At 46.9% G+C, this 11552-nt stretch overlaps 1 protein-coding gene across 1 annotated transcript in view; it reads right to left on the reverse strand.

Moving 5' to 3' along the window:
* LOC108800287 (neural cell adhesion molecule L1-like) overlaps positions 1–9441 on the reverse strand; it is a 219567-nt gene extending 210126 nt beyond the window's left edge. The window contains 4 exon segments of the mRNA XM_018572262.1: positions 4546–4670; positions 8742–8921; positions 9042–9189; positions 9342–9441. Of these exon segments, the coding sequence (XP_018427764.1) occupies positions 4546–4670; positions 8742–8921; positions 9042–9189; positions 9342–9441 (553 nt within the window).
* Between the last annotated feature and the right edge of the window lie 2111 nt (positions 9442–11552).

Below are 11552 nucleotides of genomic sequence, written 5' to 3' on the forward strand. Positions count from 1 at the left end.
CTCCACGGGTCCTTCCAGTACCCTACAGTTGCCCACATAAAGCCTGGTTAGGCTGGAGGGCTCCAGACAGTGTTCGGTCACTCCCCCATGGGCCAGGGCTGGGTTGTCCTCCCCCACCCTCCCTCTGTGGGAGGGTGGCGGAGTACTTTCCCCATCCACTCCATACTCTCGGGCGTGCTTTGATCTCCCTCTCCTGTGGGGGGTCCGGAGCCGGAGATACTTCGGGTGCAGGGGGATCCCACCCCGTGCATGTGGTTGCTCCTTGGGCCTATAGCTACTAATTCCTAGTTTCTAGATTTTACTTTATGTTAACACATATGTTCTGTTTTTTTACGTTATCTACCGTGTCCTGTACAAGTGACTGCATCTCCCCGAGCATCCCCTCACTTGTTCAATTCTAATCACATACCCCTAATAGGTGGTACACTCCCATCTCTGGATCAGAGGGTATACTTCCGCATTTGCCTAGGCTATATGCCTATAGTAGTCGTCCCTATCTTGGTCTAGGTGCTGCCCGCCTGACCTTGCCCTTCCTACTCCACACTACATAGCTACCTGTCTTTTCCTCCTTTTTCCACTTCAGCTGTGGGTCAGGCCCCTTCCATTATGGCTGCTACAAGCTCAATCCGGCTCACCACCTTCAATGTCAAAGGCTTGAACGTCCCTGAGAAGAGGTCCAGGCTCCTGGGGGATCTGAAGAAAGCGGGCACACAAGTGGCTTTTCTTCAGGAGACTCACTTTAAAGCGGACAAAATACCCCAACTTAGAGATAGGAACTTCCCGACCTCCTATCACTGTCCGTCCCCCATCGCCAGGTCCAAAGGGGTGAGCATTCTACTGTCCAGATCGGTGGTGTGGACGTTTACACACCTTAGGATTGACCCGGAGGGTAGATTCCTGTTTGTAAAAGGCCTGATTGGTGACACCCTGGTTACCTTGATAAACCTATACCTTCCCAACTCAGACCAGGTCTACTTCCTGCAACGGATAGTGCCGCTTATCCTTGAGTTCGAGGAGGGCATGCTAATAGTGGGGGGCGACTTTAACTTTGCACTTGACCCCCTTCTAGATGTGTCCAGAACAGCATCCCACCTCCCCTACTCCCGCCTCAAGAAACTCAGGTCTGAGCGACACCTCCTCCAACTGACCGATGTTTGGCGCATCATGCACCCACAAGTTCTACTCCTCTGCCCACAACACATACTCGCGCCTAGACTACTTCTTCCTTCGCCATAAGGACCTCTCTTTGGTCGCCGGCGCGTTGATAGGAGATATCCTACTATGTAATCACGCCCAGGTTCACATAGAGTTGGAACTCCTCCCCTGTGTCCCCAAAAGCCCCTCGTGGCGTTTGAACGAATCACTGCTCCAGGACCCAGTGATCCGCTCCGAGTTAGACTCCACGATTAGCTCCTACTTTTTAGAAAACACCTCTGCGACCCTTGAACCCTCGGTGGTGTGGGAGGCACATAAATGCGTTGTCAGAGGCGTCCTGATCAAGCATGGTGCCCGTAAGAAACGGGAGGGGGCAGTGAAGGTGGCCCAGCTGTTTGCCAGACTCCACACCCTAGAACAGTGATGGCGAACCTTGGCACTCCAGCTGTTTTGGAACTACAAGTCCCATGAGGCATTGCAAGGCTCTGACAGCCACAACTCCCTGAGGCAGATGCATCTTGGGATTTGTAGTTTTGGCACAGCTGGAGTGCCAAGGTTCGCCACCACTGCACTAGAAGCTACACACAAAAAATCCCTGGCGGCTACTCATTTAAAGAATTGGTTTCACTTAGAGCAGAACACAACGACCTCCTCCTCTCCAAAGTACGACAGGGCCTCCTGAGAGGCCGTCACACCTTATACGAGCTATCTAACAAGCCGGGCAGGTGTCTGGCCTCGGCCCTACGAGGCTCCCGCCAGACGACGTTCATACCCCATATAATCTCCAGTGCAAGAACGAAATTGACATCATCTGCCGACATGGCCAGGGAATTCCAGAACTTTTACAGCTCTTTGTACAACCTTAGCGCGAGGCCGGGCACACCCCCTACCGCTTTTGACAGTACAAACCTACTGCATTACCTCAGTGACGCTGGTATGCCCACCCTGCCGCTGGAGGCAAGGGACCGACTAGAAACACCGATTTCCCAGGAGGAATACGACCTAGCGCTCAAACAGGCCAAATCGGGTAAAGCCCCTGGCCCCGACGGCTACACATTGCCTTACTTAAAAACCTTCTCCCACTCGCTCTCCTCCCACTTTCTAGCTGCGTACCACTCTATCCTGACGGGCTCTTCTCTCCCCAGAGACTCCCTTCGTGCCCACATAGCGGTCATACCCAAACCTGGTAAGGACCCGTCTCAATGCAGTAGTTATCGACACATAGCTCTTCTTAACCTAGACCTGTTGATTTTTGCCAAGATCCTGGCCAACAGATTACTCCCACACATCCCTGGCCTGGTGCACTTGGACCAGGTGGGCTTCGTCCCGGGATGGGAACCAAGGGACAACGCTACTAGAGTGCTCAATTTAATACACTGTGCCCGCTCCACCCAGTCACCTTAATGCTGTTGTCCACCGATGCGGAGAAGGCGTTTGACAGGGTGGAGTGGCCTGGGTCCTGGTATGTTGCGGTGGATCTCGGCACTGTACTCCTTCCCATCGGCTGCCGTCCGTGTGAACGAGGCCCGCTCTGATTTATTCTCCATCTCCAATGGCACCAGGCAGGGATGCCCCCTCTCCCCACTCATATTCATCCTCACCTTGGAACCATTCCTCTGCCGTGTGCGATCCCTGCCTGACCTCCGAGGTCTAGTAAAACAGTCAGGTGAGCATAAGGTAACCGCCTTTGCGCATGACTTGACCTTTTTAATTTCTGATCCATCCTCATCCCTTCCAATTCTTATGCAGGAAATGGGCCGCTACGCTTCCCTCTCAAACTTCAAAATAAATGTTTCCAAATCAGCCGCCCTAAATATCTCCCTCCCTCAAGCAGAGGTGGCTCGCTTACGATCCTCCTTCCCGTTTACCTGGTCCTCGGACGCCCTGACCTACCTAGGCACTTCTATAGCGGCAGACCCCACTCGACTATATGAGCTCAATTTTGCCCCCCTGCTCCAGAAAATCAAACAAGACCTCTTGTTCTGGTGGTTTGGCCTCTGTAATGCCATCAAGATGACAACTCTACCAAGAGTCCTCTACCTATTCCAAGCCCTTCCAATCCACATCCCACCACTATTCTTCCGCCGCCTGCGTCAAATGCTTACGGCCTTCCTATGGTCTTATGCTCCCCTAGAATCCGCTACTCCGTTACTACCCTACCCAAAAACAGGGGAGGCATCGGGCTCCCGTACTTGGCCAAATACCACAGGGCGACCCACCTGGCGCGCATCTGGGACTGGTGCTGCCACCGGAAAACTAAGCAGTGGGTGGGCATGGAAGAAGACAATACCAGCCCAGCTTTGGCTGGACTACCTTGGCTCTCCACCTCCCTGCCACCCTCCACAAGCTCGCACCCTACCATCGCACCCACGCTCCTGATAGCTAGATCGCTCTTCCGCTCCACAGATATCTCTCCCTTCCCATCACCTCTGACCCCAGTGGATCGGCGACCCGGATTTTTTGCCAGGCGTCAATGACTCTCGCTTTCGTCGCCTCCGTGAAGCCAACAAATTCAGAATAGGCGACCTATGCCTCTCCAGCCGCTGGCTATTGGCCTTTGAGCTTAGCTGCCTAACGGAACCCCCCTAGACCACTGGGGTGCTCTCCAACTGAGGCATTTTCTGCTCTCTATACCCAACCACCAGCAGCTCTCCAGACCTCTGACTCCGTTCGAAAAGGTATGCAAAGAGGAGACACCCACTCGCCATGCGATATCTGCCCTCTACTCCATGATGATCTCCCCCGATATTTTTGGCTAAATGGGAAAGAGATCTGAACACCGCTTTCACACCGGCTCAGAAAGACCGTATACTGCATCTTGCCACCACTCTTCCATTGCATCCAAGACCCAGGAGCTGGGCTATAAAATCGTATCCCGGTGGTATCGGGTCCCAACAGCCCTTCATGCCATGTATCCCCAAACTTCACCAGTGTGCTGGAGATGCCAAAGCGCCCTAGGTACGCTATTACACACATTCTGGTCCTGCCCTCTACTGCTCCCCTTCTGGCGGGGGGTGATCGCCACCATGAAGGACCTGGTGATGGTGGATCTGACGGACAACCCTGCGGCATGCCTGCTGCATCTCAGCAACCTGTCTACGGGGAAATACAAAAAATCATTATCTAGGCACCTCCTGAATGCTTCCCGCCAATGCATTCCACTATTGTGGAAGCAAACGTGCTGCCCCTCCCTCAGGTTGTGGTTCACCAAGGTTGACGAGACCTACCTGATGGAAGACCTAACCTCCACTGGTCCACAGGTAAGCAATATCCAATGCTATTGTTAAACTTAAATTACTTTTTTTAATATACAATCCAGCGAGAGACAAATTTCAACTTCACAGTCAGAAGAGTTTTTATTTTAAAGTTAGGTTGTCTCTGCATACTAACCGAGCATGATTAAAGGAGCAGATCTGTTCACTGAATCCAGTTCACTATGGATAACACATGTATAATTTGCCTGGTCATCATCTTGCACATTAGCTATGCTGAGAAGATAGTCTTCAATACAATACCTGTACAGAAAAGAACATAAAAATTAGTGTCAAAATTAGAGTAATTGCTCTTTCCCTTAAAGCTGGCCGTACACCTATAGATTATCTGCAGACTTTCTATGGTCAGATGGAAAAAGTGCAACAGATTCCTCCATCTACACTAAACTGTGTGGATGGAGGAACCTCCCACTGGGCTAAGCTTCAGTATCCTGCTAGTCGGCCCCACTGGCTCTCAAAATATCTGAACAATGCCTGCATCCAATCTGATTGTTCAGCTATTTTGACAGCCAACGTGGCTGACTAGCAATATACTGAAGTTTGGCCCAGTGGGAGATTCCTCCATCCACACAGTTTAGCGTAGATGGAGGAATCTGTTGCACTTTTTCCATCTTACCATAGAACATCTGCAGATAATCTATAGGTGTATGGCCAGCTTAAGGCATAGACTTCTATACAGGTCCAATATGTGCACCTGCCATCACAGCATTTATTTTCTTTCAAAGTCTTTTATTTATTTTCATGGTTATCAACATGGCAAACAAACAAACAAAAACAAACATTCATATATTCCCCAATGTCATTAGCGCCTTTTCTTCCTCCTTACTCCTTCTCAACCCTTACCCAAATAACCTTCCCACCATTGTGAGTACCTATTATACAGTATAAATTTAAATAATTACATTATTAATTAAAACATTCAATTTTTACGTCATTTATCTTATCCATCCTTTACCCCTGTGGGAGCCTCCCAAACATATACCATAATTTTTATAATTCTCCCCGAACTTTGTGTGAAATATTTAAAGTTCCATAATATTTACCATTTAAAACCATATATCCCTCTATTTCTAAAAAATTTACAATTAAATATATTTATCAAAAAATTGTGAGCACTTATCATATTACTTAAATCATTATTATCAAGTTATATAGAAATTAATATCATACCCAATACATTTATAATATACACCATACAGTTTCCTCATATACCTTACATTTCTTACAATAATATAAACCTATTAAAAGAGCTGAAAAGGAGTAGGGGGAAAATAACAAGACTCCTAAAAAGGAATTAATTCCTTCCCTTCATCTCTAGCTCCATCCTGCCTTATATATCATCTCTCACACCATTATAAGTCATCCAGGGAGACCATATTGCCTCACATTTCCGCACATTATCCTTGAGCATACTATTCATCTTCTCATGTATCATAATCCACGACACTTTTAATTTAAATTGTTTGAAAGAGACATTTGGTTACCTCCAGGCTTTAGCTATAGTAATTTTAGCTGCTAAGAAAAGAAAAAAGATTAGTCTATCCTGAATCTTAGTAATCCATGGAATCGGATAATTCAGCAAGACATATTGTGCTTCATTTGTAACACGAGCCCCTGTGATTCTATATATAAGCGCATAAACCCTGTTCCAGAAGGGCCTAATTTTTGGACATTGCCACCATATATGATACATAGTACCCGGATGTATACATCCCCTAAAACAGGCAGACAATACCTCCGGGTAGATCTTAGCCAGCCTGGAAGGGACCAAATACCACCTAGACATTACTTTATAGTTTGCTTCTATCAAAGATACATTAAGTAATCCCAAGTAGCCCCGCTTGCTACAACTTTGCCAAACCTCCTTAGGAATGTCAATTGCCAGATCACGTTCCCATGCTATCATATAGGGCAGTTTCTCCTCTCCACTAGAAAGGGAATAAAGCAATGAAATACCCCATTTTTACCCTTATCCCCTAGGCACCATCTCTCATATACCGTAGAGAACTGCCTATCGAATTACGGCAACGATGCCAAAAAGTGATTCAATTGCCTAAATCGGAACAGTTCATGTGGGCATGTGTAAAATCTCCTGACAGTATTTCAGAGTCAAGGGTTTACGCTCCCTAAACACCTGTGCTATACGATATAACCCTTTATCTTGCCACCATTGAAACATACCGTGTTGCCTCCCTGGAGTAAACCTAGGGTTACCAAAAATAGGCGCCAGAGGGGTATATACTGAGACAAACTCTCTGCTTTCCTTCACAAGGTCCCATACCGCTAAAGAATGAGAGAGTGCCGGAGCTAAGACCACCGGTCTCTGTCTCGGGGTCATCCATTTTAATTGATCAATAGAGAGACCTGAAGCGCATAATGACTCCATCGAAATCCAATCAGGAAGATACCCCTTATTATAAGCTGTGCAATTCGTGCTGCTCTATAATACTCATATAAATTAGGAACCCCCCCCAATCCTCCTGCCTGTCTAGACTTATACAGTACCTTCTTTGACAGCCTAGACTGTTTATTGTCCCAAATAAATTTAAATATACATGATTGGAATTTTTGTAGGTCACGCTTATGCACTGCAATGGGTAAAGCTCGAAAATATTATAATATTTTCGGTAAGATAGTCATTTTTATAGCGTTGATACAATTTGGGGAAAGACGCTGTAAGCTTAATTCCTAAATATTGGACCCTGTTATCGGCCCAATTAAATGCAGAATTTTCCTTTAACCTAAACCATATATCTCGAGGGAGGTTCACATTAAGAGCTAAAGATTTAGATGTATTAACCTCCAATCCGGATATTTTAGAGAAGTGGGTCAATAATTTCAATACATTGGGCAATGTTATTAAGGGCAAGGTAATAAATAATAACAAATCATCAGCAAATAGATCACATTTATGTTCACACAGGCCACAAAAAACCCCTCTAATATTTGCACTTTCGCGTATAGCGATCGCCAAAGGTTCGATCATCAATGCGAAAAGCAGTGGGGAAAGCAGGCATCCCTGACTAGTGCCCTGGAATATCGGAATATTCTCCGATGAATACCCCTGCATCTTTATTTGTGCCGATGTATGATCATATAACACTCTCAGTATGCCCATAAAATGTGGGCCAAACCCCCATTTTTTTATTTATTTTTTAAAGAATATGTTTATTTTGAGGAAGTTTGTAAATTAGAGTAAACAAAACAGTACAATACAGAAGGACATAGAAGGCAGGGAGCATATACATCTAGTGCAAAAAGGACGTGGCCACCACCGTCTCTCACTTATACAGCCAAAAGACTATTAAAGCTCTTCGTTGTACAGAAATGCAACCAGACACTCCAAGTAGCAGTAAACTTGGCATCCCGCTGGTACAAAGCCGCAGTGAGTTCTTCCATCCGGCATAAAGCATGCATTTCAATCACCCACTCACGGATAGTAGGGGGAGTACTCGACTTCCAGTGACGCGGTATAACTGCCTTAGCCGCCAGCATGAAAAATCTGAGGAGGCCCTTCGTAGAGGCGGAGATTGAGCCTGGTAGTACAGACAGGAGGGCCACCTTTGGGGACCTGTCCACCTTGGTGTGAAAAATCTGATCATATGTATCAAAGATAGCTCTCCAATATGGGGTCAACAGGGGGCAGGACCACCAGATGTGCAGCATCGTTCCCAGATGCGACAGGCACCGCCAGCATTGTGCAGAGGCAGACGGGTACATAGCCTGAAGTCTAGTGGGGCAATAGTACCATCTCGACAAGACCTTGTAATTTTTCTCCTGATATCTGCTTGCTATAGACATGGTGTGCGTTAAAGCAAAGGATTTAGCAATTTCTTCCTCTGTGAGATCACCACCCATCTCTCTCTCCCATTCCCTCACAAAGGAGGGGGTAGGTGAGGAACGTTCCGAAAGCAAAAAGCCATAGATAGTGGAAATCGTCCGTGCAGGAGACGCATAGTTTCTCAAAGGGAAAAAGCTCCCTCCCGGGGTTCCCTCTTGTAGTAAGCCCCGTTAAGAAGTCGCGCAATTGGAAATATGCCAACCAGCTACCTGGTAGCACCGCGCCCCCCTTTAGTAACCCATTAAGTGGCCGCATGTTACCCGCCTGCAGGGCCTGACAAATAGGACTAAAGGATCTGGATTCCCAACCCAGGAATTGGTGGGCAAAGCGTGCCGGAGGAAAGTCTGGAGTCCACAGTCCATCAGGCAAAGGTCGTCGGAGGGCTCAAGGAGTGTGACCTAGGCCTAGGTCAGGGGCAGCGGACCCCAACAGTGCATCTAGAACATTAGCGGGGGGTGGGTTTAGAGGATGACCTGCGGTCTCTGCGGGGTTTCGGCGAGACCAGGTGCCACTGTTCTCCCAAGGGGACAACGGTGAAAGGGGGCAATGGGGCATCCGGCCAGGCATCCAAGATCACTGGTGGCAGTTCGATCGCTGCGAGGAAGGGTTCCAGATCAACAGGGGCACGGAACAAATGCGTCTTCCCATTCCTCCTAGCAGAGAGACAAAAAGGAAATCCCCAACGGTAGGTGTGACCCGCATCTTATAACGCCTTAGTGAGGGGACGCAGAGCCCTGCGTTTATCCAGCGTGCGTTTGGAGAGGTCAGGAAACAGTGAAAGCTGTGCTCCATCAAAATCCACCGTGCCAGCTGCACGGGCTTTAGCCATGATATCCTCCTTTAGAGAAATAGTGCACTCTACACAGCACGTCACGCGGCTGCGTCGCGTTTGGTCTGCGGAAGCCCGGTGTTCTGTGCACCCTATCCAATTCAATGTGGTCGGAGACTGGTTTGTGCAGGAGGGTGTTAAAGATTCCCAGTACCGTAGCTTTCAAATCCGATGCTCCAGTAGCCTCAGGGAGACCGCGTATGCAAATATTGTTTCGCCTATTCCTGTCTTCCTGGTCCTCCACCTGAGTCCATAAGGACCACTACCTTCTTCCTAAGAGCCGACTCCTCTCCTCCTAGCTGTACTGTATCATTGCCTCCACAAGGGCTCGGCACCACCGCCATCTTTGCTTTGCTGCTACTGCCGCTTGCAGTTTTCGAACCCGTCCGGGGCTGCGTGTCCTTCTTCTTGGACGTCCCCCGGCCATCACAACCTGTCACCCCACCAAGGAGGATCTATACAGCTGTCCCCAGTATAGCCCTCCGGTGTTGTCTGCTACGGGGAGCGGAGATTCCATCCGTCTAGGAGCGGAGCTCACAGAGCAGACATCCGGCCCGCTAAGCCCCGTGCATGCGCCCTCCTCCTACAGCATTTTTTTTTTATTTATTTTTTTAGACATCTACAGCATTTATTTTAACAAAAATATTTAACAGATTTTAGGTTGTAAATGCCTACCTTGTATAGACACCTAAAAGCCCTGAGATTGCTTCTGGGTGCAGCCCAAGCAGACTCAGAGTTGTCACTGAAGTTACACTCTATAGCAGGGGTAGTAAACTTTGGCCCTCCAGCTCCATGATGAGATTTGAAGTTTTACTACAGCTGGAGGTCCAAAGTTTGGTTACCCCTGCTCTATAGTATTTCCCTTCGCCCTGGCAGCTTATGTAGGGAGATGAGGGGAGAAGAACCTAGGCCAGCTCAGAAAGTAATTAGGGCTTGTTCACACCATCTACATTGACCTGTGCTACTCTGCACAGATCAACAATTGTTTCCTATGTGCCCTGTTCACACCATAGTGTTGAGGTGGGTTGCTGTAAAAATGTAGACTGAAGCTGCAATTTTTTGTGATGCACCACACTTCACCTTATGTTACTGCATCTCATTACATTGCATTACTATGCAGTTCAATAAAGATACAGTGTCTTGTGGTATTTCAGTAAAGTTTTTTTCATTTTTTTTTTAAAGGTAAACAGTGTAATAATGCACGCCAGCACCCCTCACTATCCATACACAATGGATGCCGGACCATAGCTAAAAGCCCATTTTAGTGTGCAGGCTGGTGTGAAGGCTCTTTAGGCAATCTGAGAAGATTCCTAGAAGGGCAGAGGCATATAATGTGCAAGGAAAGAGGGGGCTGTGCTAGGGAGTTGATTAGTTAATTTTGCTAACAAGTTCAAAAGGACATTACATGTGAATAAAAATAATTTATGGAAATGAAAAACACTGCAGTAAGAAAAAAAATACAGCAAGCATTTAAAATACTTGTTTTTTTCATGCTCATATGCAATTTTTAAAATGGTACGTTTTACTGTAAAGCTGGCCCCAGCATCAGTTTATTTTTGCCCTGCCTTTTTTTCCCAGTGGGATCAAAGAGAAAAAGCCCTCTGTACGCTTCAAGGACTCTTTTCTCTGCCCCATGTAATAGCACAGGTTCCTGACTAACCAATAGCAAATCACTAGCACTGTCACATGGGAGGGAGGAGAGTACTTCAGTTGCAACTATATCTGGAAGCAATGGGCATCTCTCTTCTCCCCTTAAGATGAATGGAATGGTGGAGCGCAAATGAAAGGTGAATATAAACCACTGCAGAGATTGGAACTAAAGTACAGTAGATGTAAACCCTAACAAAGAACTGTATATCATATATAATTGCCATTGTTTTTACTGCTTTTCTATACTTTGTTGCTGCCAATCTCCTGCAGCCTCTTCCTGTCCGCATGCATGCACTCAAGAGATGACAGAGAGATGGCATGTCTGATAGTGACAACAGTGGACTATGAGCAATAGAAACAGTGGACATATTATGTAACAGAAATAGCTTTTTGAAGTTTTCATCGAAACAGGACGATGACTCAAAATCAGAGATAAGCAAATCTGCCCAGGTTCAAATCATGGAGGATTAAAAAAGAATCTAAACTTAGAGGTGAATCCCATTAAAGTGGAACTAGACCCACCAAGTCTCCCAAAACAGTTACTTTCACAGCAAGCCAACTGTCAAGATTGCCAGTGTGATTCTTTCAGCTCTCATCCAAACTTCCAAGCCCTCAAATGGCTGGTGTCATAGCTGATCACATGTGCAGCACCATGGCAACTGCAATCCAAATACATAGTCAAATGGAAGTCAATGCAGGTAAACTCAAGTGCGTGCTAAATGCAGTCTTAAAGGGAAGCCTTGCAACCCAAAAATACATACAGTAAACATACAATATAAAATAAAAACAATAAAAAACAGGATCT

Source organism: Nanorana parkeri, unplaced genomic scaffold (assembly GCF_000935625.1).
Source record: "Nanorana parkeri isolate BGI_ZX_2015 unplaced genomic scaffold, ASM93562v1 scaffold1981, whole genome shotgun sequence".
In the NCBI taxonomy this organism is placed as follows: domain Eukaryota; kingdom Metazoa; phylum Chordata; class Amphibia; order Anura; family Dicroglossidae; genus Nanorana; species Nanorana parkeri.